This window comes from Mustela putorius, unplaced genomic scaffold, assembly GCF_011764305.1.
Source record: "Mustela putorius furo isolate JIRA1106 unplaced genomic scaffold, ASM1176430v1.1 tig00000592_pilon_pilon_pilon, whole genome shotgun sequence".
NCBI classification, from domain to species: domain Eukaryota; kingdom Metazoa; phylum Chordata; class Mammalia; order Carnivora; family Mustelidae; genus Mustela; species Mustela putorius.
In genome coordinates this window covers 4,315,768-4,343,130 of record NW_025421426.1, presented here as the reverse complement: position 1 = coordinate 4,343,130, position 27,363 = coordinate 4,315,768, and the positions used below count along the sequence as shown (strand labels likewise).

The 27,363-nt window shown below is 51.1% G+C and overlaps 1 protein-coding gene across 7 annotated transcripts in view; it reads right to left on the bottom strand.

The window, feature by feature from the left end:
* ATP9A (ATPase phospholipid transporting 9A (putative)) overlaps positions 1-25,876 on the bottom strand; it is a 132,488-nt gene extending 106,612 nt beyond the window's left edge. For 2 of the 7 annotated variants that reach the window (XM_013053171.2, XM_004746185.3), the window contains exon 1: positions 4,929-5,174. Coding sequence is in view for 4 of the 7 variants with exons in the window: in XM_004746185.3 (XP_004746242.2) it covers positions 4,929-4,942 (14 nt within the window). In the remaining 3 variants the exon portion in view is untranslated. Of the gene's footprint in view, positions 1-4,415; positions 4,862-4,928; positions 5,175-25,242; positions 25,373-25,763 lie in introns of those variants that run through there. The other 5 variants (XM_004746186.3, XM_004746184.3, XM_004746183.3 and 2 more) reach the window with 4 other exon arrangements.
* Between the last annotated feature and the right edge of the window lie 1,487 nt (positions 25,877-27,363).

The window sequence follows — 27,363 nt, the reverse complement described above, 5'->3', positions numbered from 1 at the left end:
GGGAATAATTTAGTTTACACTGCTTCTAGCTTAGACCACTTAAACAAAGGAAAATCAAATTAAATTTTCTTATGATTTGACTCTAAAACAAACAAAGGTTTTCACGATGGGCAGCCTGTTGGCCAGATGTGCGGTGGTTTCACACAATCTGCCTGAAAGGCAGGGAAAAGCAAATATTATGGGGGAAGCGCCAAGGGAACGATATTTCTGGAAAAGGTAACTACTGTCATAAGGCGCTAAGGAAATGGTCACCTTGCTCTGGGTGTGACCACCATCAGCCCAGCCAGCCGTAAATACTTGCTGAATTGCCCCCACTGTGTGCTGAACTTTCCAGAAGCCAGAGTCCAGGAAGCTATCATCTCTGTGCTGATACTGGGAAGATCCAGGAAGAAATTAAATAAAAATTAAAAGTAATATGAAAAAAAAAGTCTACGCAGTGGTTCTCAATGGAAGGGGCAGGCTGGTGGGGGGGGGGTGATTTTCCCCCTGCCCTGGGGACACTTGGCAGGGCCTAGAGAGAGATTTGGTTGTCACAACTGCAGGGGCAGGGAGGGACTCCTGGCATCTTGTGGGTAGGGGCCGAACGTCCTGTAACGCCCAGGACAGCCCCACACGGAGCATTACCCAGCCCCTGAGTTTAAGAACCCCAGTCTCGAGCAGCACTGTCGGATACCTTCCTTCAGTGACGGAGATGCTCTCCATCCACGTGGTCTCACACGGCAGCCACAGCCACGTGTGGCTGTTGAGCACTCAAAATGTGAAATTTAAATGTTGTTCCATTAATTAATGAAAATAGCTACACAGCCCTAGCATGTACCATATTGGACAGGAGGTCTAGAAGGATGGAACTCAAGTTGTTAATAAGCCTAGATGCCTGGGGAGTGGCGCCAGAAGGCATGGAAAAGAAGGTATGAGGGACAATTCTGCTCTGTGTTCTAAGAACATCTAGGAGGCTGATTTTTATTTATTTATTTTTTTTAACTAGAGGAATATAAAATCTCGAGTCAGGGGCACCTGGCTGGCTCAGTCAGTAAAGCATGTGACTCCTGCTCTCAGGGTTAGAAGTAACTCTGCACTCACCACCTGGTGGGTATAGAGATTACTTTTTAAAAATAAATAAATAAATAAAATCTTTAAAAATTAAAAACAAAAATAAAATCTAAAGTCAGAAAGCATGCAAAAAAGGGAGCTAGTTCACTGAAGTCTGAACATTATTTCTGGTCACAGCAACACTACCTATTGGTGGAAAAACTGGGCCATATAACAGAAAAAAGCCAAGTCAATGTGGAACTTTCTCTTTAAATAGAAACAGGTCCTCTGATCTAGCAAGTCTGCGTGGAGGGATGGACTGTATATGAATTCCGGTATGGGTGAGCCACAGGAAAGTACAAGGATGCTCCCGGCAGCAAGAAAGCAAAACCCTGGGCACCTGGGTGGCTCTGTTGGTGAAGCAGCTGCCTTTGGCTCAGGTCATGATCCCAGGGTCCTGGGATCAAGTCCCACGTCGGGCTCCCTGCTCAGAGGGGAGCCTGCTTCTCTTCACTCTGCTTGCTGCTCTCCCTGCTTGTGTTCTCTCTCTCTCTGGCAAATGAATAAATAAAATCTTAAAAAAAAAAAAAAAGAAGAAAGAAAGAAAGAAAAGAAAAAGAAAGCAAAACCCTGGAAATGACCAAATGACCATCAGAGAGGAACCCCCCCATCTCACAGTACACCTGCACTTTTTTTTTTAAAGATTTTATTTATTTATTTGAGAGAGACAGAGAGAGGATAAGCAGAGAGAGGGGTAGAGGAACAGGGAGAAGCAGACTCCCCACTGCACAGGGAGCCTGATGCGGGGGCTCGATCCCAGGACCCTGAGATCATGACCTGAGCCCTAGGCAGATACTTAACAGACTGAGCCACCCAGGCGCCCTGGACTTGCACTAATTGAGAGAATAGGGCAGATGCACACACTGACAGGGCAAGACCCAAGTGATAAAGGGGGACGGGAAAAATAAAGTAACAGATATGCAATTTATTATGCTATATTTTTTAAAGATTTTATTTATTTATTTGACAGACAGAGATCACAAGTAGGCAGAGAGGCAGGCAGAGAGAGAGGGGAGGAAGCAGACTCCCTGCTGAGCAGAAAGCCCGATACGGGGCTCGATCCCAGGACCCTGGGATCATGACCTGAGCTGAAGGCGGAGGCTTTAACCCACTGAGCCACCCAAGCACCCCTATGCTATATTTTAATAAAAATAGCATATGATAATACACACACGGGAAAATAACACTGAGAAACGAACAAGCAGACACACACCCAGACTGTTAATTCTGGTTCTCCGGGGGGAAGGGGGCAGTCATGGGTGGCAGTATCTGTCGCCTTTCCTATTTCTCCTGCCAGAAGCCTTTCCCTACTGGTGTCTCGCTGCTCAACAGTGCAGGGCACCCTTACACGAGTATGACTCACGCTGCATCTTACCCCCACGATGAGTCAATGAATGCAGACTCAAGCCCAAGCCTGTCACCTCTCATCCCCTGTCCTCTGTTATCAAGCCTCCGACTGCGGCCAAGGCAAATGAGCTCCAGGACTCTACTTTTCTCCAACTTCCAACCCCTCTGGCAAGACTCCTTCACACCAGATTTCCTTGAACAACCCATTCCCCTTTTTCTACTTCAAAACCCAACTCTGTGCTCTTCACAGAAAAGAAGGTCTTCACGGAAAGCAGGTCTGTTCTCCCTTAGACTGTATTTGCCTGTTTGTTTCTAGAAAACTCAAGTCTATGGAAGCCCAGCAAGCAACATACAAAAATACTGAACAAAAATAAACCCTGGGTCCACGGGACAGGGCACACTGAGGACCTGTGGGAAGGAAGTGGCCCCCGGGCTGCTCACATACAGACCATAAGATTCTTTATGACAGAGACAGAAGGGGCACCTGGGTGGCTCAGACGGTTAAACATCTGCCTTCGGCTCAGGTCATGATCCCAGAGTCCTGGAATCGAGCCCCACTTTGGGCTCTCTGTTCAGCAGAGGGCTGCTTCTCCCTCTCCCTGCTACTCTGCCTACTTGTGCTCTCTATCTCTCTGTCAAATAAATAAATTAAATCTAAAAAAAAAAAAAAAAAAAAGTTCAGATCCTGAAGTGCAAGGCCTCGGTTTTTAAATGCTGGTAACTAACATAATATTTAAATATTATGCAAAACTAAAATCACACCGAGGTGTCATTTTTTACATAGCATGACTAACCAAAATCAAAAAGCTCATTAACACCGGTTTTGATTGGGATGGGCAAACAGACACTTTCAACTGCTGGGAGGGGTTGAGATCAGTATGGCCTTTAGGGAAGGCAGCCTGGTGACAGCTCTCAAAATTACCAATGCAGGGGCACCTGGGTGGCTCAGTGGATTAAAGCCTCTGCCTTCGGCTCAGGTCATGATCCCAGGGTCCTGGGATCAAGCCCCCACATCAGGCTCTCTGCTCGGTGGGTAGACTGCTTCCCCCTCTCTCTCTGTCTGCCTCTCTGCCTACTTGTGATCTCTGACTTATGAACTCTGTCTGACTTGTGATCTCTGTCTGTGAAATAAATAAATAAATAAATAAAATCTTTACAAAGAAATTACCAATGCATTCACCTGGACCCAATGATTCCCCTTCCAGATATTATGTACTTTGTAACTGGGCACAAAGACTTAGGTTCAACGTCATTCTCTGTAACATTGTTAGTAATAGGTACCATTAGATATAACCCAGGTGTCCATCAGCGGTAGGGTGGTTATATTAAGTATGGTAAGTCTATTCAATGAAATCCTTTAAAGCCATTTTGTTTAAAAAAAAGGGGGGGGAGGGGAATGAAAAAGCTTTTTATGTACTGACATGAAACAAGCCCAGCGTCTACTCTTAAGTGAAAGAAATATGTCGTATTGCATCGTGTCGACTAACAACAGAATAAAAAAGGTCAAAATCTATGTGTGGGTGTCTAGATAGATAAATATAAAATACATAGGCCTTCTTTTGGAAAACGGTCAAAAATTCTCTAGACGACACAGAAGAAATTGAGGAGTGGTTGCACAGAAGGGCACGGGGTAGCCAAACAGGGGACGGGGGGAAGCTACTTTTGCAAAGTACCCACTTCTGTACCTTTTCAACAGTGAACTATGTGACTGCAAGACTTTTTTTTTCTAATATACAAACAAAACAAAAAACCCCACCGCACCCCCCCCCAAGAGCACCCAGCTCTCCATCCGCAGCCTCAGAGCTTGGCCACAAGCCCGGCGGGCAGAACCAGATACTATTCCCCTCACACCCCAGATCCGGTATACAGAAGGGGCTCAGATGCCCTGTGCGGGTTGAGGCGCCTCTCCCGGGCTTCTTCCCCGCCAGCCACCAACCCCACCGCCCCCCGCCCCAGCACGCAGAGACCTGCTGCCTTACCTCGTGTGTTTATACTGTGTCTGCGGCATTGGCTCACAGGTTCCAGGCCAGGTCTGGGGCCACAGCCCAGACAGCCGTGTCACTCCCTTCACTCCTCCCCAGAGTCCTGCAGGCTTGCCCTCCCCCTCCTGGAGAGGAGGAAACGGCACCCAGAGCCCAGCAGCAGGTGGGGGCAGAGCCAGCCGTGAGTCCGGCAGGCTGGCCTCGGGGCCCGCCCTCGACCACAGCGCTGCGACAGCTCACCCCCCCACCCTCACCCCACGGAAGGATTGGAGAGCTGCCTCGGGGCTGTCATTGAGACAGCAGCCTAGGGAGGCTCCCCTTGACAGGGACCCAGCAGGAACGCACCAAGGGTCCCCAGGGGCACCGGCCCGGCTGCCTGGCTCCTCCCTCAGAGCACCGTCAAGGGTAACGGTGGTAACCCTGCTCCTCTCCTCTCCACGGGCCACATACTTTGGGGCTAAGCGCGCTGCCTGCACAACCACATGCTCATTTACAGGGACGTGAACTCACTCGCCCAAGGTCATGCAGCCAGTAAGTGGTGGAGCCCGGACTTGTGCCAAGATGGTCTTGCTTGAATCCACGCTCTCAACGCCTCGCGGTCCTCAGCAGCCAACCGTGGCCTTGGGGAGCTGCCCCCTCCTGCCAGGAGCCTTTCCTTCCCAGCCTCGGCTCCTCCCGGCTCCGGGGGAGAAACTGCAGCCGGCTCCACCTCGGGCGTGGCTCTGGCACGGAGACAGCCCCAGGAAGCCCTGGGGGAGGTTTCCGAGGGCGCATGCATGCAAGACGCTGGAGGTTCCCCCCCTCCCAGTCCCTTGTAAGGACTTTAGCTCTAGAAGCAATTGGCGGGGCCGCTGAGGGTCTAGCCCGGAGACTGCTGTACCGCTCATGGGGGAAGGCCACTCTCCAGGCAGCAAGTTCACGCCTCTGCTCCCGTGACCGCGGCGGGTGAGCATCCCGGGTGAACCCAGGCTCCAGCAGCCACGCCTCTGACCTCCGCGCTCCGCAGGGAAGCCACACGCTACTGCCCTTGGCCCCGGGCTCCACACAAGCCCTGGCATGAGCAACCGTCTTCAGCAAGATTTTCTTGTCGTTATTCAACAAATACTTATCAAATGCTTGCAGACCCTCAGACGTGCCTTAGAAAACTACGGGACGGACGACTGTGAGCACTCCAGTCCAGCCAGTACGTGCGACCGTGAGCACTCCAGTCCAGCCAGTACACCCGCAGAGAATGTGCTGTGCTGGGGAGCGTCTCCCCAGCCGACCACAGGCTCCTTCTGTCTCCACAGGCACCCGTCTCACACATCGATCAACGGGAAGCCCGATTTGTGGTAAACAGAGAGAGGAAAACATGTGTTTTTACATCTTTTTCTTTTAACCTTCCCAATCTCACGGACATGCATCAAACAAAAGGCAAAGTAAAAACGGTGGGTGGGGCGCCTGGATGGCTCGGTGGGTTAAGCCTCTGCCTTCAGCTGGGGTCATGATCTTAGGGTCCTGGGATGGAGCCCCGCATCGGGCTCTCTGCTCAGCAGGGAGTGGGCTTGCCCCTCTCTCTCTGCCTGCCTCTCTGCCTACTGGGATCTCTGTCAAATAAATAAATAAAATCTTAAAAAAACAAACAAACAAACAAACAACAACAACAACAACAAAAATGGGTGAAAAAGGTCACCACTCATCTGACCTGGAACAGAAGGCAGCTCTGCCATTCTCTGGGTGTAAAACGGCAGAGCCCTTCCAGACAGCCACTAGTCAGAGCCACATGGTTAGAGCCCTCAGCCAACCACGGATTCCTTTTAACCCAGGGAATTAGAGAGTCTAACTTATTAAAATCATCTAAACGTTGGAGCACCCAGGTGGCTCAGTTGTTAAGCATCTGCCTTCTACTCAGGTCATGGGAGCGAGCCCCGTGTGGGGCTCCTTGCTCAGCGGGAAGCCTGCTTCTCCCTCTCCCACTTCTCCTGCTTGTGTTCCCTCTCTTGCTGTGTCTCTGTCAAATAAATAAATTAAATCTTTAGGGTGCCTGGGTGGCTCAGTGGGTTGGGACTCTGCCTTCGGCTCGGGTCATGATCTCAGGGTCCTGGGATTGAGTCCTGCATCAGGCTCTCTGCTCAGCGGGGAGCCTACCTCCCCTTCTCTCTCTCTCTGCCTCTCTGCCTACTTGTGATCTCTCTCTGTGTCAAATTAATAAATAAAAAAAATATTTAAATAAATAAATAAAATCTTTTTAAAAATTAAAATAAAATTGTCTAAATGCAGGGACACATGGGTGGCTCAGTCAGTTGGGCGTCTGACTCTCGATTTCTGCTCAGGTTTATGATCTTAAGAGTCATGGGACAGAGCCCCACATCAGTGGGGAGTCTGCTGAAGGTTCTCTTTCTCCCTCTCCCTCTGCCCCTCCCCCCAACACTCACACTCTCTCTCTTGTTCTCTCCAAAATAAATAAATGAATCTTTTAAAAAAAAGTTTCCAAATGTAGGAGAAAGCTTATGCCACGATATCCTCCCTAGGCTAAGCTCTTATTTATAAGAGCAAAATCAAACTGAAATCATGTCACTTAATAGCCACTGGATTAAAACAGAGATCGAAGGAAACACACATCTGAATGCTGACAATAGCAGATAAGGCTTTAAATAACTTTAAGAACCACATCTTTGACTTTTCTGTAACAGGAATTACTACTTTAATAATGGAAAAAATAGAACCCTAGTGTATAAAAGTGCCACGCAGGGCTCTAGGGCGGGGAAGGGCGCTCGGGCCAGGCTCTGAACATCTCCTGGTTCTCGCTGGCCACCTCTGGCTTGCCTGTGCACGGGTCCTTCCTACTCTGGCAAGGCCTGGTGCCCTGGCCCCTAGTTCCATCACCTGGCGTGAACCAGCTGATGCTATCCAGGGGGATGCCAGTGACTCCTGACAAAGGCTCAACCCGGGTTAATGCAATTCCCTGGAAATGCTGTAAGTCTCAGCCATTCCGGAGGAAGCTGCTGGGAGCCAGCGCAGACGGAATGGGGGCATCCCCAGCCGAGCATCAAATGCAGGATCAATTAGAATTCTGTACCCCAGGCCCCTGACAAAGGCCTCTGTGGCTAATTCCTTACAGCAACAGGCTACATGAACAAGGAAGGAGGGAGAGAGGAGAAAAAGGAGACAGAGGGAGGCCTGGATCCCCCCTTTCTTTCCGTGAAATGGTTCTGCTGTTTTCCCCCTGTGGGCTGATATTCAGCACACACCTTCACGGAAAGCCCCTGTGCCCTGCACACCGCGTACCCCCCTGATGAATCAGAAATGGGACATCCCTTGGGGAGACGAAGATTTCCAAATAAAACTAAGGGCGCGTGGCTCCTACTCTTCACCCCCTGGCTCAGTCGGTCAGTTAGCACATATTTACTGAGCACCTACTACGTGCACCTCGGTACTTAGCAGTGGGACACGCAAACAAGACAAGTGAGGGCCCTGCCCTGGAGCACCTACTGTTTCCCAGGTGGGCAGGTGGCGACAGGAAACAGCAAAAAGTACACACGACAAGAACATGTCACTGCGGGGAAGGCGGCTCCTGAGTACGTGGTCTGGGAAGACCTCTCTGAAGGAGGAGACCGCCAACCTAGCGCTGAGACAAGAAGGCAGTAGCTGGGTGACCCTGGGCTAGTCACCTAACCCCTCCAAGCCCTAGTTTCCCAGGAAACGCAACAACAGCGCCAGCCACAGGACTAGGTGTGAAAGCCACAAGACAATCCACTGAAGCCCACTTGAGAGGACCCTGGTCCTGGCGGCTAAGCAGACAGGGCAGAACAAAATTCATGCAAGCGCAGCCCTTACATGTCCCTGCAGGCGGGGACTCCTGTCTCTTGAGTTTGCTGCTAGATTCCCGGCATTCAAACTGTTCCCTGGGGGCAGAGCAGGTGCTAGGCAAATACCTCCGGGGTAAATGAATCGTAACCCTCCAAAATGTCCCACAGTCACAGCTATGTTCCTGGTTTTCTGTGGGGTGGTGAGTGCTACTGCTCTGTGACAGGTCACTGTGCAGACTGGGCTCATCCAGTTCCCAGGAGGTGACGTCGCAAGACGGGGGGCCGGCGCCTCCCTCAGCTTTCCCTTTCCCTCTCTGTGTCTTTGGGGTGACTCTGCCAGCATCCAGAACAAAATCATAACTTAAAACGTGAAACTAAGGGGCACCTGGGTGGCTCAGCTGGTTGAGCATCTGTCCATGGTTAAGGTCATGGACCCGGGATCGAGTCCCGCATCAGGCTCCCTGCTCCGCGGGGGGGTCTTCCCTCTCTCCCTCTGCTCGCTGCTCCCCCTGCTTGAGTGCACCTACTCCCTCCCTATCTCTCTCTCTCTCTCTCTCTCTGTCAAATAAGTAAATAAAATCTTTAAAATTTTTAAGTGAAACTAAAATTAGAAACAACTTGTGAAAATACAAGGCACTGGTTAAAGTAAATTAGTCAACCTGCTCCAAGAAATATTATGTTGCCATTAAAATTGTCATTTACAAAGTACCTCATGATACAGAGAGAGCCTTATATTAAAATGTTAAATCAACAACAGGAAATAAAAACACACGGGCTACATGGTTATAACTTACAAAACAGTGTACACACAGAAAGGGGGCTGGGAGAAAGCAGGCTATCTGTGATGTTCTAAGATAGTCCGTTGAGGAAGTTATCAGCAGTGTCCCACTCCTCAGTCGGCTCTGTCCTCCCAAGCTTTCTGTAGTACAGATGCACTCATTTTACAATGAAAAGAAAATAAATGTTATATATTTTTACCCTTCCCTCGTGATAGAAGCTACTGAAGAAGAGGGTGCTTGGTCAGAGAGGAAAGCCACTGTGATGTGACCATTTCGCCAAGTCTCACAAACCCTCAGTCCCTTTCCCCTCAACAAGAATCACCTGCTCTGAATGGCTATGACAGAAAAAGTCAAATAGTAGATGTCATCAAGACAGGTCGCAAAATGCAACTGACTGCCTGAGCTCAAATTAAAATGCGTCTTTTAAAAAAACTGAAATGAGGGCACCCAGGTGGCTCAGTGAGTTAAGGGTTGACTCTTGGTTTTGGCTCAGGTCAGAAGCTCAGGGTCGTGAGCTCAAGCCCCAGAGTCAGAGTCAGGCCCTATGCTCAGCGGGGAGTCTGCTTGAGATTCTCTCTCTACCCTTCTCCCCACTTGCGTACACATTCTCTGTCTCAAACAAAGAAATCTTAAAAAAAAAAAAATTGAGGGGTGCCTGGGTTGCTCAATTCGTTAAACATCTGCCTTCAGCTCAGGTCATGGTCCCAGGGTCCTGGGAAGGAGCCCCGCATTGGTCTCCTGCCCCCTGGGGAGTCTGCTTCTCCCTCTGCCTTTGCCCCTCCACCTCCCACTTATGTGCTCTCTAATAAAAAAAAAAAATCTTTAAGAAATAATAAAAATTGGGGCACCTGGGTGGCTCAGTGGGTTAAGCCTCTGCCTTCCGCTCAGGTCATGATCTCAGGGTCCTGGGTTCGAGCCCCGAATCTGGGCTCTCTGCTCAGCGGGGAGCCTGCTTCCTCCTCTCTCTCTGCCTGCCTCTCTGCCTACTTATGACCCCTCTCTCTCTGTCAAATAAATAAATGAAATCTTTTTTTAAAAAAAGTTAAAAGTTAAAATTAAGAGAAAACTGAAATGAAGTCTTTATCATTCTAAACCAAAACCACTCTTTTATTTTTTTTAAGATTTTTATTTATTTATTTGTCAGAGAGAGAGAGAAAGAGGGAGCACAAGCAGGGAGAGCTACAGGCAGAGGGAGAGGGAGAAGCACACTCCCTGATGAGCAGGGAGCCCAAGGGGACCCTGAGATCAGGACCTGAGCCGAAGGCAGATACTTAACCCACTGAGCCACCCAGGCATCCCCAAAACCATTCTCAAAGGAAAAAAACCCTCTGTTCCTCAGTCTCATCATCCGTAAAGCAGGGCTGTCAGGAGGAACAGGATGTGCTTAAAACTCTAGAACACTGCTGGGCACCTAGGAAGCATGCAGTGGTGGTTAGCAACCATTAAAATCGTCATCAACTTCCTCTAGCACAATCCAAGTAACTAGAACTAGCAACAAACCATACAAAGCACAGCCTGATGTGTGACTGCCGGGAGCTCTTTAAGCCAAAGGAAGCCCCAGTGCCTCCAGCCCCTCCACCTGGCAGAGCACGTGGTACATGTTTCAGGTTGGGGGAGTGGGTGAGGGGGGTCAGCTCCAGTCCCCATGACTTTTTTTTTAAAGATTTTATTTATTCATTTGACAGAGACAGACAGAGCAGGAGAGGGAACACAGCAGAGGAGTAGCTTCCCGTTGACCAGCGAGCCTGATACGGGGCTCGATCCCAGGACTCTGGGATCATGACCTGAGCTGAAGGCAGACGCTTAACGACTGAGCCACTCAGGTGCCCTTCCAGTCCCCATGACTTTGCAACATGCTCACAGAGGGCTCTGGAGACAGGACTATCTAAAGAGAACTGCTAAGGAACTCGTCATCAATTTAGAATGAAGGCTTATTAATAACATCAGCAGATACCCCGCTTGCCAAAACGGTCATAAGTAGGATATTTCCAGTATGAGTTTGCTAGGTTCCCATAATCAAGCACCACAGGACGGGTGCCTTAAATAGAACTTTATCTTCTCCCAGTTCTGGAGGCTAGAAGCCCAAGGTCAAGGTGTAGGCAAGGTGGGTTTCTCCTGGGCCTCTCCCTTTAGTTTGCAGAGGGATGCCCTGCTCCTGGGTCCTCACATGGTCTTTCCTTTCACCCTGGCATCTCACTGTGTGTCCCTGTTTCCACTTCTCATAAGGACACCGGTCAGACTGGAACAGGGCCCATCCCAACAGCCTCACATCTTTCTTAAAGGCTCTATCGCCAAATACAGGAACCACAGTCCGAGGGCCTGGAGGTTAAGGCTTCAACAGAGAATCTGCGCAGGGCTACACCTCAGCCCCTAACACTTCCCAGGGGCTCTCTTCCAACCACTCAGGGCTTCTGTAGCCACTGAATCAGAAAGCTGAACTCAGAGTGAGGAGCAACAGTCCCAACATGAACTTCTTGCCTAACAGGTATTTCCTTAAGAAATAAAAGGGAGAGGGGCGCCTGGGTGGCTCAGTGGGTTAAAGCCTCTCTGCCTTCAGCTCAGGTCGTGATCTCGGGGTCCTGGGATCAAGCCCCATGTTGGGCTCTCTGCTCAGCGAGGAGTCTGCTTCCCTTCCTCTCTCTCTGCCTGCCTCTCTGCCTACATGTGATCTCTGTCAAATAAATAAATAAAAATCTTTAAAAAAAAAAAAAAAGAAAGAAAAGGGAAGGAGGGAGGAAGGAGGGAGAAAGGGCAGCCTTCACAGGACACTAAGGGACACAGCCAAGCACAGTGAGTACTCATACCCTTAGCCCAGTGGCTCCTAACAGGTGCAATTTTGCCCCCTCCTACCTCCACTCCCCAACCCCCGGCACAGGGGCACCTTGGGCAGTGTCTGCGACATCTCTGGTTGTCATAACTGGGTGGAGGACATTGTTGGCATCCCGTGGGCAGGGGCCCGGGCTGCTGTCACACACCCAACAACAGACAGGACAGCCGTCACAAGAGACAACTGTCACACCCCAAATGTCAACAGTGCCGAAGCTGAGAATTGCTGAGGTCCCAACCTGGCCAGGTCTGACTTCACCCTGTGTCACAGCAGATGGCCCGGCAGAGGGTGGGAGACCCTGCCAGGCCCCATTCTACGGGGAGGGCACTGTCCACGCGCCACCCTGCTTCCTCCTCGGTGAGGCAGGCCAACGGGCTCCTCCTCCTGGCATCTGGCAAATGCCACAGAGATCTGTGATGAGAAAAGCATCCGGCTGCCCTTCATTTCCCACTGGGAGCCTCGTTCTCCCTGGGCCCCTTCCAATTGCCCCTCCCCAAATCCCCCCAGACTGTATATACAATGATAAAGGCAACATTAAGATCCCAAACTGACCTGGTAAACTAGCCATTGTCTAAAAATCATGTTTAAAAAAAAAAATCTTGTCTTTCATGGATAACTTGGCAAAACAAAAAAAATGTTTTAATCTATTAGCAAAATCAGATTATCCCATTTCCTCCCCCTTACAGCAATATTACAGTATTCTTAGGCTAAAAGCAACATTTTAGCACAGGCGGCCGCTCCCTAAAGATCAGACACGTCTGGGGGCACATCGACAAACTTCACGATCTTTGATGGAATTCATACTGTTCTTTAAGTCAGTTCTCTGTTTTTCATGGAAATGTATTCTGAAAGGAAACTCACTATCACTACAACAACAACAAGAAAAGCAAGTATCACTTGGCACAAACAGAAAGAACCATAAAAATAATTGCTAGCCTTTCAGGGTCTGGCCATGGGCCACCCAAAGTGATCTTCGGCGACGTTTCTCCACCAATCTTTCCAAATCACACAAATGAAAGAAAACATACGAGCTTAAGAATTGCGCACTGTTCTGGGCGAACAGGCAATGTGGTCTGTGGAGCCTCCAACTCTTGGTTTCGGCTCAGGTCATGATCTCAGGGTCCTGGGATCAAGCCCCGCATCAGGCTCCTCACTCAGCACGGAGTCTGCTTGAGATCCTCTCTTTCCCTCTGCCTGCCCCCTGCTTGTTCTGTCAGTCCTTTAAAATAAATAAATCTTTAAAAAAAAAAAAAAAAGCAGGGGGTGACATCTGGGCGGCTCAGTTGATTAAGCACCTGCCTTCAGTCAGGTCGATTCTAGGGTCCTGGGATCAAGTCCTATATGGGGCTCCCCGCCAAGCAGGGAGCACATTTCTCCCTCTGCCTGCTGCTCCCCCTGCGTGTGCTCACTTCTACACACACTCTCTTTCTGACAAATAAATAAATTTAATTAAAAAAAAAAAAAAAAGAATTCAGCACTGTTCCAGCTCTTTAGGTAAAAGTCATTGCTAAGAACATTGTAAGTAGTCTTTTTTTTTTTTTTAAGATTTTATTTATTTATTTGACAGAGAGAGAGATCACAAGTAAGCAGAGAAGCAGGCAGAAAGAGAGGAGGAAGCAGGCTCCCCGCTGAGCAGGGAGCCCCATGTGGGGCTCGATCCCAGGACCCCAAGATCATGCCCAGAGCCGAAGGCAGAGGCTTAACCCACGGAGCCACTCAGGAGCCCCACAAGTAGACTTTTTCTTTAGAAATTAAACCAAAGTCCAGTCACTGTCATAAGTGAAGCTGGAGGCACCCCACATCCATTCTCAAAAGTGGCCACAAAATACCACCAGAGTGAATTCAGGACTTTCATCGTTAGCACTTGGGAGCGATGCTAAAAGAAAGTTCTATTCTGAGAACAGCCAAAAGTCCAAAGACGAATTGGTCGGTGCCTTTTGTCTTCAAGCTTGTGGCATGGGTGCCTTAGGTCAAGGTCAAACGGCCACACTCTCTCTTTGGGACCGGCGTGCAGGGCCTCCAGCCACCGGCCCTCCTCTAGGAAGCCCCTGCAGCAGGGCTCCCACATTCCCCTCTACGCTTCAGCATCCCTGCCCGGGTTTATAATTCCAACCCCCTGGCGTCACTGCCTGCTTCTGGGCAGGGAGTCTGAAACAGGAAATGGTTGGCGTAAGTACAGCTGACCGGCTGGCAGAGGACGCGGAGGGCACTTTCCAGTGGGCCGCTGTCCAGGCTTGTCTCGACTATTCTCGTCCAAGGGGGCAAAGAGCTGTTTACACAACTCTCCATTCCAACACGGGAGGGGCAGGGCTGGGGGCTACGGATGTCACCGATCAGCACGCCCCTCTCCTCCATCCTGCCCCAAGCACACCTCTGTACCCTGTAGACCTAATACCACCCTCACGGCGTCAACACACACACACACACACACACACACACACACACCCCTACATCCATCCGATCCTCATTACTTGTGGTTTCTGTATTTGCAAATCCACCCACTACCTAAAATTTATAACCTCAAAATCAATGTTCACCGCATTGATTGTCGTGGTCACTCCCAGACATGTGGCAAAACATCCGTACCGCCTCTCACAACTTCCCCAAATGAGGTGGGACAGCGCGACATGTCCAGTCCAGCTCCACACTGTACATGCGGGCCCTTCCCACCGTCTGTTTAGGGCCATGCTTTGTGCACGTTGGAGCTTTTTGTTAGTGACCATCACTGTTTCAAAGAGCCCCCAAGCACAGCGTTGATATGCTGTCCAGTGTCCTGAGAATAGGAAGCTTTATGAGTCGCAGCGCTGCTGGTCACAAGTCCACTGCTAATGAATCAAAAACATATATTAAATACAGAGTCCTGGCTGCCTGAGTGGCTCAGTGGATTAAGCCTCTGCCTTCAGCTCAGGTCATGATCTCAGGGTCCTGGGATCAAGTCCTGCATCGGGCTCTCTGCTTGGCAGGGAGCCTGCTTCTTCCTCCTCCTCTCTCTCTGCCTACTTGTGATCTCTGTCAAATAAATAAATAAAATCTTTTAGAAAATAAAATAAATAGAGTCTTTAAACCAGAATATACCTTTAAAATAGGTAAAACATGACCAGAAGCTTGCAGAGAACTAACCCTGTGTCTCCCCCAGGAGCAATGGCTCGGTCTTGGCCACTTCAGGGCTGGCAGGAACCTTCTGGAACATAACCACCGTGAATAACGAGAATCCACCAAACTATGTCTAATACTACCTCCGTCGTGTCAAAAGAGAAAGGGCATCTTAATGCCACAAATTAGGAAGGATGGCTTCAGACCGTTCAGTGGAATAAAGGTCTGCATGAGAAGAGCTCCCTGCACTGGCATTCTTTCTCTTCTGTCACATAAGCAGTGACATCCACATCACCGAGGGACCCGGGTCCTGGCGCGGTGCCAAGCACTGCTGCAAAGGCACACAGAGCCGGCCACAGCCCTGTCACTAGACGCGGTCATGTGGGCTTCTCGTGGCATCAAGCCCTCTGCGGGATATTTTCCAGCTCAAGATCGTACTCAACTAGAGCTCTCCAGAGACCGAGGAAGAAGAGGACACGAGGTGGTCCAGTGCGAAAGTCCCACCCTCCAGGCGGGGAGAAGAACAATTTCTAAGGCTCGCCAGCCCTCCTAACACTCCCCTGCACGCCCGAGGGCCGGCCAGCCACGCGCCCTCCCCGTGTCCTCCTGTTGCCCAAGAGGGAGCTGAAGCACAAGAAGGGAGAAGACGGGGGTCCGGAGCAACAGAAGCAGGAAAATGGCAAAACTGGTCCGTTCATCTAAGTCTGTGTGGCCCCAGAACCCAAACTCTTTAACAAACAAATCCACAAAGCTGGCGGTCAACTGGGCTGGGTATTTAAAACCACAGCCTAGGGGCACCTGGGTGGCTCAGTGGGTTAAAGCCTCTGCCTTCAGCTCAGGTCATGACCCCAGGGTCCTGGGATGGAGCTCCGCATGGGGCTCTCTGCTCTCTGCTCAGCAGGGAGCCTGCTTCCTCCTCTCTCTCTGCCTGCCTCTCTGCCTACTTGTGATCTCTGTCAAATAAATAAATAGAATCTTAAAAAAAAAAAAAAAAAAGTACCAACATCAAAGGGGCACTGTGCAGGATGAGCAAGAAAACCTTAGTTCAGAGACAAGACATTGACGACCTCAAGGAAGCATTGCTTCTCCCGTCGGCAGTCAGGGAGCAGGTCACACAACACGTCTGTTTAAATTCTGCACCCTCTGGGACGCCTGGTGACTCAGATGGTTGGACGTCTGCCCTTGGCTCAGGTCATGATCCCAGGGTCCCTGGGATGGGGTCCCTCACTGGGCTCCCTGCTCAGCGGGGTGTCTCCCTCTGCCTCTGCCTGTGGCTCCCCCTGCTTGTGCTCTCCTTCTCTGATAACTAACAAAATAAATAACATTGTAATTAATTCTGCATCCTTAAGCAAAAGGTAAGCATGAGCTCTGAGCCTTGCGATGCCTCTGCTGTACCCAGCAGGCAGGCCTCCCCTGCCCAGCCCGCCACAGACCCCCTGGGATGTGAAGCCAGGGCAGGAATGTGCTCCCGGGCTTAGAGGATCCACCCATCCAGCACGGGTCCTCGCTCGCTGCTGTAACCCATCACCGTACGTCTATCATCTTATGGTTCTAGAGGTCAGGAGTCCACAGCAGGTCTCATCCGCCTCCAATCAAGATGTCAGCAGGGCCAGGTTCCCTCTGGAGGCTATTTGTTTCCTTGAAGTTTCCCGTTTCCAGATGCCCCCCTCACCTCCCCCTACCCTGCCCCCTGCACGCGCTCCCTTCTCCATCTCCAAGCCAGCAGCCCCCGTCTTCCAGGTCTTCCAGAGTCTCTCGGGCTCACTCTCCTCAATTTCAAGGGCACGTGTGATGACACTGGCCCACCTGGCTAATCCAGGACAGTCTCCCCATCTCACAATCATGCACTTCATCGCACTGGCAAAGTCCCTTTTGCCATGGAAGTTCATACACTCCCAGGTCCAGGGGCCGTCGTTCTGCCCACCCCACCCCTGCATGCTGTATCCCCGGCGGCAATCCAGATTCCGTATTCTTTTATTCTTTTCCCTGAAATGCTTGAGTACTTGCATGAATGGCCTATAAGGTTTTTCACATAAATCATCCACCAAAAAAAACTCCTCACTAGAATATGCAGCTTTTATTATTTTTAAAGATTTATTCATTAGGGGAACCTGGGTGGCTCAGTGGGTTAAAGCCTCTGCTTTCGGCTCGGGTCATGGTCTCAGGGTCCTGGGATCGAGCCCCGCATCAGGCTCTCTGCTCAGCAGGGATCCTGCTTCCTCCTCTCTCTCTCTCTCTCTCTCTGCCTGCCTCTCTTCTTACTTGTGATCTCTGTCTGTCAAATAAATAAATAAAATCTTTAAAAAAGAAAAAAAAAGATTTATTCATTAAAGGGGCACCTGGGTGGCTCCGTGGGTTAAAGCCTCTGTCTTCAGTTCAGGCCATGATCCCAGGCTCGTGGGATAGAGTCCCGCATTGGGCTCTCTGCTCAGCGGGGAACCTGCTTCCTCCTCTCTTTCTCTCTGCCTGCCTCTCTGCCTACTTGTGATCTCTGTCTGTCAAATAAATAAATAAAATCTTTAAAAAAAAAAAAAGATTTATTCATTAGAGAAAGAATGAGAGATAGAAAGTATGCACACAGAAGCAGGGGGAGAGGCAGAGGGAGAGGGAGAAGCAGACACCCATGAGCAGGGAGCCCGTCGTGGGGCTCCATCCCAGGACATGGAGATGACGACCTGAGCCAAAGGCAGACGCTTAACCATCTGAGCCACCCAGGCGCCCCAAGTCTTGTATTTAAAGATGAAAACTCACCTCACAAGCCCAGACACCACCTAAGCTTCTGTCCCTCGGTGGAGTTAAAGAGACACAGGCAGAGGGAACCCAGGATGTCTTCTCTCTGCCTGAGGCTCCCTTCTGGTACTCACACCCCCAAGTTTCCCACCCCCACGCTCAAATCATGTGGTTAAGACTTGGTGCATCCACCAGCGAAGACTGTGGGCCGCAGAGTCACGTCAGAAGACGGAGTGAGCAGCATTCCAAGAACGCCCAACGGACTTCTGCCTGGATTATCAAGGTTACCCTCCCCCATCCCCAGGAGACCATAAACTGGAGACCAGCTTCAGGCATTCCTTCTCTCAAAAAGGACTTACTGGGGACGCGTGGGTGGCTCAGTGGGTTAAGCCGCTGCCTTCGGCTCAGGTCATGATCCTAGGTCCTGGGATCAAGCCCCGCATCGGACTCCTTGCTTGGCGGGGAGCCCGCTTCTCTCTCTGCCTCTGCCTGCTACTCTGCCTGCTTGTGAGCTCTCTCTCTCTCTCTCTCTGACAAATAAATAAATAAAATCTTTAAAAAAAAAAAAAAAAAAGAAGGACTTACTGGGCACCTACTCTGTGCTAGGCTCTGTGTGATGGTGATTAAACTGTCACCAACTGGGGCCCCACTGTTCCCAGCCGAATGATCACACGAGCCCATGTCACACTCCAACTGTGCAAGACAGAAAAGAAGCAGAGAGGCTCTGAGTAGGATCTGATCGCTCATCAGGAACATCAGCGAAGGCGCCCCTGAGGATGGGAGACCCCAGTATGGCTTCATTGACTAGGTAGGGGAGAGAACATTCCAGGCAGAGAACAGCATGTGCAAAGGTCCTGTGTCCAAAGGGACCTCAGGAGGAGATAGTGAACACAGTGTGGTTACAACAGAGGAAAGGGGCCAGGCTACAGTATACAGTGTGTGAAGGTGATGATGAAAGGAAGCAGCGGCCACAGCAGAACTTTCAGTGATGGTGGAAATGCACGTACTTTCATCATCCCACACCCAGGCACCGCCCACACGCAGGTTCCGGGGACTGAAAGGTGGCTAGTGCTGCTAAGGTGCTAAATTTTTACCTGTGTGTAATTCTAATTATTCTAACTCTGAATGTAAATAGCCACATGAGGCTCATGACCACCATGGTGGGCGGCACGGGGCTCAAGAAATGGAAAGCTGGGGCGCCTGGGTGGCTCAGTGGGTTGGGCCGCTGCCTTCGGCTCAGGTCATGATCTCAGGGTCCTGGGATCGAGTCCCGCATCGGGCTCTCTGCTCAGCAGGGAGCCTGCTTCCTTCTCTCTCTCTCTGCCTGCCTCTCAGTGTACTTGTAATTTCTCTCTGTCAAATAAATAAATAAAATCTTAAAAAAAAAAAAAAAAAAGAAATGGAAAGCTACAAGAGGGCTTCGAGCAAAACGCTTTCATGATCAGAGCATCTGGCCACCTCTGCTCTGGCTGCAGGGTGGACCCCTCACTGGCCAGCGGACACCTCGGATGCAGGGAGGTAAGTGATGATGGTGATGGTGGCCTTGAGGGACCGGTGTGCAGACTGCCATGTGCCAGGCAGTTTGGAGTGGGGGAGGGAGGGGGAACGTGGGAGGCGTTGGTAAAGGATGAGCCAGGGAAGATGAGGGCAAAGGCGGCATCTGGGATGCTGCCTGGGTTTCCAGATTGTGCCCCTGAGGAGACGGCACCGGCTCTGGGAGCTTGGGAAGACCAGGCTTATGGTGGGGGCCAGACCGTGAGTTTGCTTTCGAGCAGGCTGAGGGCAGGAGCCAGGAGGCGGACAGACGACTTGGTTCTCTGGTAGGGTGGCCACTGAGGCCATAGGTATGGGTGAGCTCCACCCAGACTTCTAAAGGGAAGGAGGTCCAGGACCAAATTAATGGTAAAAGAGGCGGCAGAACCATCCCGTCATGGAGGACACAGAAACACTGACACACTGCCTCTCTAAAACTCAGGGTAGACAGGAGAAATGAAAGCCTTTGTCCACAAAGAGACTAAGAGACTTGAATGTTCTTTATGGTATTAGTTATAATATGCAAAAACCAGAAATAATCCAAATGCCCATCTTAGTTTAAAAAAAAGTAATATACCCATATATAATATACCCTATTATATGATATAGGTTATATACCCTATATAATATATATTATAGGGTATATTATATACCCTATTAAGCAATAAAAAGGCACTTTGAAACCACTGTGCTGAAAGAAACCAGACACAAAGATGACATATTACATGATTTCATTTACATGAAATTTCCAAAAAATGCAAACCTATGGAAATAGAAACATCAGTGGGACCAAGTGCAAATGCGCATGAGGACGGAAGTGTTTGAAAACCAGACGTGATGATAGCTGCACCAACTCTGTAACTTTACTTTTATTATTTTTACATTTTTAAGAAATCTCTACACCCAATGTGGGGCTTGAACTCACAACACAGAGAATTGAATTGTGAGGCACCTGGGTGGGTCAGTCAGTTAAGTTAATCATGAGTTCTGCCTTGATCTCAGGGTCCTGGGATCGAGGGTCCTGGGATCCAGCCCCGCTTCCGGCTCTCTGCCTCTCTCTCTCTCTCTCCTTGTTCATGCTTGCACTCACTCTAATAAATAAAATCTTTTAAAGTAAAAAAAAAAAAATCAACTAACTGTACATTTACAACATAAGTATTTTTTTATGTAAATTATGCCTCAATAAAATTGTTTAAAAAAATTTAGTAGGGGGGGACGCCTGGGTGGCTCAGTTGGTTAAACAAACGGCTGCCTTCAGCTCAGGTCATGATCCCGGCGTCCTGGGATCGAGTCCCACATCGGGCTCCTTGCTCCGCAGGGAGCCTGCTTCTCCCTCTGACTCTGCCTTCCACTCTGTCTGCCTGTGCTCGCTCTCGCTCTCTCTCTCTCTCTGACAAATAAATAAATAAAATCTTTAAAAAAAAAAAATGTTTAAAAAAGAGAGTGCTAAAAAAATAAAAAATTTTAGTAGGGGGCGCCTGGGTGGCTCAGTGGGTTAAAGCCTCTGCCTTCAGCTCAGGTCATGATCCCAGGGTCCTGGGATGGAGCCCCACATTGGGCTTTCTGCTCAGCAGGGAGTCGGCTTCCTCCTCTCTCTCTGCCTGCGTCTCTGCCTACTTGTGATCTCTGTCAAATAAATAAACAAAATCTTAAAAAATATATATATATATATATTTAGTAGAATATGAACCTAATCACTCTTCCTAAACCCAATTCATTGTCTGGAACTTCCTAGTCCAAATACATCAAAAATCAAAGCATCCTCATCCAATATGGCCACGAAGTCTTAGTTTGGCCGAGCACAAGCTCCTTGCCCGACAATATCCCACCAGCACCTCCACATACCTGGCTGGAGTAGCTGAAAGAAGATAATCATTTTCGCAGCTTTGATCAGAACAGAGTCATGAGATCCATGGTATTTTTAATGTCCCACTATCGAAGGCCCCTTTCTCTCAACGCAGGCTTCCGGAACGCTCCCAGGAGCAAACCTCATGCAGAGGCCTGTTTATCCCCATTCGCCCCAGCAAATACTAAGATGTACTGAGCGCTCACTGTTCTAAACCGTACATGGATGAAGCCTCTAAAACGACCCTCTGAGGTAGCCAGAATTCTTGTTCGTCCCACTTTACAGATGGAAAAACTGAGACCCAGAGAAGTGAAATAATTTTCCCAAAGTCAAATAGCTAGTCAGAGATGGAGCCAGGACTTGAACCAACCTCCTCAACTCTGGAATCCACACTCCTCGCAACCAATGTCTGGTCCTTCACCAAGAAGGGAACTCCATTCAAGGAGCCACAAAGCTCGTGAAGTCAGAGAATGGTTTCCAGAAACGCCATGTTTCCTACCTGAGCCATTGGGAAAAGTTTCCCAGCATCAGGATGTGGAAACGTAATCGAGAGAGAGAAAGAACATCGGAGCCACAGGATTCCTTCAGCGAATAAACTACGTGTCCTGGTAACATACACTGAGTGACCCAGCGTTAATTACCCTCTGTCTCCTGGGACTCACAGCACCTACGTTTTTGGTTTAACCATAAAACCCCCAACCATCCTACAGCTTAGAGCCATTTAGATGAAATGAGTCGACGGGGTTCAAATCCACCCCCTACACTGGCTATCTCTGTGACCTCACACAAATGATTTAACATGACCGAATCTTAACTTTCCTTGTCTATAAATGAGGAAACAAGCTCCCAAAACCCATACAGTCATTACAAGGATTAAAACAGAGCTACTGGGGCGCCCGGGTGGCTCAGTTGGTTAACCGTCTGCCCTTGGCTCAGGTCATGATCTCGGTGTCCTGGGATGGAGCCCCCATAGGGCTCCCTGCTCAGCGGGGAGCCTATATCTCCCTCTCCCTCTGCCCTTCCCCACACCGCTTGTGCTTGCTTGTACGAGCACACAAGGGCGAGAGAGAGAGAAAGCATGTGTGCCCTCTCATTCTCTCTCTCAAATAAATAAAATCTTCTTTAAAAAAAAAAGGCTACTTATCTTAAGAACTCAGAGAGCCTGACCAACCACAAACAGAAAGTCCCTTATTCACGACAATCCGAATTCGGATTTTTCAACTTTACTATAGTGCAAAATCTATATGCATTTGATATCAAATTTTGAATTGTAATCATTTCCTGGTGATGCGATCCTCTGTTGTGATGCTGGGCAGCAATGAGCCCCTGCTAGCAACAGGGGTAAGAACTGAGGCACTGACAACCACCTCATTCCCATACAACCATTCTGTCACTTCCAATACAATATTTGATACATTATGTGAAATATGCAGCACTTTGTTATCAAACAGGCTTTATGTGACATGATTTCCGCAATGGTAGGCTAACTTAAGTGTTCTGAGCATGCTTAAGGAGGGGCAGGCTAAACTATGATGTTCCTTAAGTTAAGTGTAGTAAATGCACTTTCAACTTCAGATATTTTCAACTTACAACAGGTTTATCGGGATGTAACCCCATCCAAAGTCCAGAAACATCTTGCGCACCGCACAGGGCTCCTTGCTCAGCTGGGAGCCTGCTTCTTCCTCTGCCTGCCATTCCCCCTGCCTGTGCCTCTCTCCCTAATAAACAGACAAAATTCTTAAAAGAAAAAAAGTCCAGGAACATCTGTATTAGTTTCTTCTTCCTTTAACTTCCCCCTCATTATATTTCAGGGAGCTTCGCACCCTCTGCTTCCAAAGTGTTTCCAAACACCCAGATTCCCCCCTTGATGTGGCTACTCCTAAAAATGCAAATTAAATATGAAAAAATATACACATATGCCAGGCTCTCCTGATAGAGGATCTGAATCTCAATCAGAGTCACTGTTTAGGAAATAAATTAGTTCCAAAGTGGCAAATTCTAAAAGGGAGTGTGTTCCTCCACTCCAACACCAAACAAATTTTGTTAACTATCTGCACCACTCCCTCTGACCCCCATATTAACAGTACATCTCTATCCTGGTAATCATCACTTTTAAATAATTACTTGCATTTCTCTCTCATGCACTGAATCAGGGGTTCTCAACTACCACAGCACAGAAAAATCATACCGGGGGCTTTAAAAAATAAAAGATACCCAGGTCCCACCCCAGATTATTTCAAAGGTTTAACACTGGGGCAGAGATGGTAGTTGTTAAGGTTCCCAGGTGATTTCAATGCACAGCCAGCGTCAGGAGGCCTGTGCGAGTTCGAAAGGGCTTGGGTTTTTTGTGTGTGTTTTGGTTTTTGGGGTGTGTGTGTGTGTGTGTGTGTGTTAAAGATTTCATTTATTTATTTGAGAGAGAGACAGAAAGAGCGGTGAGGAGGAGCGGGTGAGGGAAGGAGACAGGGAGAGAGGAAGGGGGAGAGAGAGAGAGAGAGAGAGAGAAGCAAACTCCCCGGAGAGCAGGAAGCCCCACGCCAGGCTCAATCCCTGGTCCTGGAGATCATGACCCCAGCCAATGACAGACGCCCAACCCGCTGGGCCACCCAGGCGCCGTCGACAAGGCTTATTTAATTAATCTTTGCATTCCCGTCCCCCTGGCACCGCCCCTGCACCAAGTAGGCAGCTCATAATTGTTTTTAAACGCGAATTGTAACGAGAGGACTTGAGTCCACTGATAACACAAATCCATTGAAGTATTTGCCGAGGGTGTATCTCACACGCGGACACTATCCAGGCACAGAGCTCAAGTTAATCATCATTGTTCAGCCTTGAGTAGTCAGGATTAAAAGATGCAGAAACAGTGAAAGCAGGGATGGAGGGCTGTCTTCGGGCGGAGAGACCCTGAGCGCAGTCTCCATTTCGCAGCATCTCCCCCGCAGTCCTTCACCTCACTGAGCTCCTTTCCCCTCTGTTCGACATCAGCAGGGGCCAGCGCAAAACTCAAGGAAGACGGGGACAAAGACCCCACAAAATGGCAGCTAGCGTCACTCTTTTTTTTTTTTTTTTTTAATTCCACGGACACCTGATGGAAGCAAGCAACCCTAAGGGCGCACCCTCCCCGCCTCCTGCACCAAGCAACTGACGCCGCAGTCAGCAGCCGCCACAAGGAAATGGCCTGAGAGCGCAGGATGTTAAGGGAAAGGGCGGGTCCAAGGCCGCAGCCCCGCCCAGCTCCCGGCCTCAGCCGTCAGGGGACGTCAACCTCACCTGGGCAGCCTGGGAAAAAGCACATTTCCAGGTTCCACCCCCACCCCACCCCCAAGAACTCTTGATTGGCGGGCCTGGCCAAGGCCAGGGAATGTGCATTTATTTTAACCATCTCTCCCCCCCTCCCCCAATCAATCCTTACCCCCAGGTAAGTCCGTCGCAGGCAGAAGTCCCTCACATCTCAACAGGTCACTGCCATCCTCCGAACGGAAAGACGGCAGGGCGCAAAATGCCTACCCGTCCTCTCTCGAGGAGAAGGAAACACACGCCTAGGCGGCCCTGGGGTCGGCCAATGCGGGGGACGCACAGCAGGTGGTAACCCCCACCTCTGCCAGGAGGGCTCCTTCCCTCAAATAGTGGGGAGCGGGAGGTCCTCCCGTGAACCAGGAGGAGCCCCGCCCAGCCTCCTGCGGCTGCGGGTTTCAGATCCACCCAGGCCGGGAAGGCAAGGCGGCGTGCGGAGGCTGGGACCCGGAGGCGCTGATGGGGGACCCCGCGGCGGGTCTGCGGAGGAGGCCGAGCCTCGCCCCACCAGTAAGCTCAGCATATCCCGGCTCCCGAAGGCCGTTCCCAGGCGCGGAGCAAGGTTTGATGTGGACCAGATCGTAATCACAACGACAAGAAGTAATCAGGAAACAATAAAGGGGTGAAAAGGCACGGCTGGTCTTAATTCCGCGCGCGGTACACAGCGCCGGGGCGGGTCTGGCTTCTCGGGGTTTCTAAAGGAAGGTGGGCAGGAGTGCAAGGCAGCCGCGCGCTCGGGCCCAGAAGGGACCGGATCGCCCACGGGGCCCCGGCCCGAGCTGCAGCGGGGATGACCCGCCCGCCTCCCCGGCCAGCCGCCGGCTCATGGCGCCGGGTGCGGCGCGGCCAACCTGTCAGGCCCGGCCAGGCCGCCCCGGCGCCCAACCCCGGCCCGCGCGGACAAAGGCGGCCGCCGTCCCCGGGCCCCGCTCACCCGGCGCGGGGCCTGCTGTCCATCCGCTTCTTCTGGCGCACCGGCTGCAGCGGGATGTTGTCCGTCATGTCGCCCGCGCCGCCCGCCTTGGCCGCCGCGCCCCCAGCGCCGCCTGGGCCGCCGCCCGGTCCGGCCTCCGCGCCGCCGCCCGCCGGCGCCGCGCCGCCCCGGGGGAGGAGGCGGCGGCAGCGGGCGGGCCGGGCCCGCAGCGAGGGGGCGAGCTCGCGAGCGCCGGGCCACGCGCGGAGCCGCCCGCGCGGCCCGACCGACGGACACGGGCGCACCATGGGCCCGAGCTCCGCGCTGCGCCCGCTCGCCCCGCGCCGCGCCTGCCACGGGGGGCGGCAGGCTGTGTCCGCGCCGCCGCCGCCGCAGTGTCCCCGCCCCCCGCCCGCGCCGCGCGCCCACCCGGCCACGCGCCCCCCCGGCCACGCGCCCCCCGCCCACGCCTCGCCGTGCGCGCGCGCGCCCGCCGGCCGCCCCCCCAACCCCATCCGCCGCTCTCCCGCAGATGCACACACCGGTCGCACTCCCCGGTCCCACCGGGGGCATTTCCTCTCGCGGTCACGCTGGCACCAACATGCACTGCCACACTCCAGCCCTGCAGACACGCACTCATTCTCACCCGCTTGGTTCCCTGTGGTCGTCCCCTTTCACAACCACATGCGCACCCTGCCACCTCACCCCCCGACATCCAAGATCACACGCGCGCACACACACGCACACACGCCATCACCTCACCCCGACATCCATGATCACACACCTGTACACCCTACCACACTCACCCCGCATTGGTCCCCCTCCTGTCCCCATCCTGAATCTTAGCCCTCGTACTTGGGTGGTCCAGGATCACAATCGCACACCCTACCTCACTCCACTTTCAGTCCCCCTCACACACCCTCACTCTCCAGCCTGGATCTCTGGGATTTGCAATCACACACATGCACACACTCATTGTCACACTCCCTCCCTCAGCTGCCTCTGGGGCTTACACCTGCCCTCCCAGGCCCTCACACACATTCAAGCATGCTGAGACTCTCACACACACGCACACCTGACCCCTCCACCCAGACCCACATCCGCACCTGGGTGTTCACACACTCCCACACCGTCTGTAGGGTCCATGAACTTTCAAGGGCCTGTTAAAGCTTTGAGAACAGGAAGAAAATGAGTCCTGGTGCCAGAAGTAAAGTCAGAAGGGGGTGGTATTGAAAACCTATGTGTAATTGAGGAGCCTCAAAATGTCAAACCCTGTAAACTAGCTTCCTGTAACTAAAGCTAAGTTCTAAGTTAATTACACCTAATATATTTCACACGGCGTATGCGTCGTGCCTTTTAGTATGTGTGCTAGGAGCCACCAGGTATGTGTGTCTAGGACGCTGCCTAAAGGAAGGCCAATCCCAAACCCAGAAGTGTGACTTATGTCATGTCACTGTGAAGTTCCTCATGAAAAGAAGGGGGGGGGGGGCTGGGTGGCTCAGTGGTTAAGTGGTTAAGCCGCTGCCTTCGGTTCAGATCATGATCTCGGGGCCCTGGGATGGAGCACAGCATCGGGCTCTCTGCTCAGCGGGGAGCCTGCTTCCTCCTCTCTCTCTCTGCCTGCCTCTCTGCCTGCTTGTGATCTCTGTCAAATAAATAAATAAAATCTTAAAAAAAAAAAAAAAAAGAAGAAGAAGAAGAAGAAGCAGGCGGTTAGAATGGGCCATTGTGCCTTCCAAGGGAAAAGAGCACTGTCTGGCTAACAGAGCTAGGTTTGCTCAGCTTTCTCCCCTGCCTCTGCTGAGAGGTGGTGCTGAGCACAGGGGCCAGGCACACAGTCAGCACTCAGTGCTCACTGCGTGGAGGAAACGTGAACACCTGGATGTGTTTACTGACTGTGGCCTGAAGGTAGGGCCTCCCCACCCTCTCCTACCTGCTCCCCTGGAGGAGCCCCTTAAGCTCCACCCACCTCACCTCAGTGGCAAACCGCAGACCCTCCTCTCCACTCCACTCCCACACAGGCCAACAGAAAAGACCAGAGATTGTGACCCCACACATCGGGGGCCCTGCCCAGGCGAGCTTTGGTTTTTCCTCACGCACCTAAAACGTGCACGGGGTTCCATATTTAATCCTCCGCCAGCT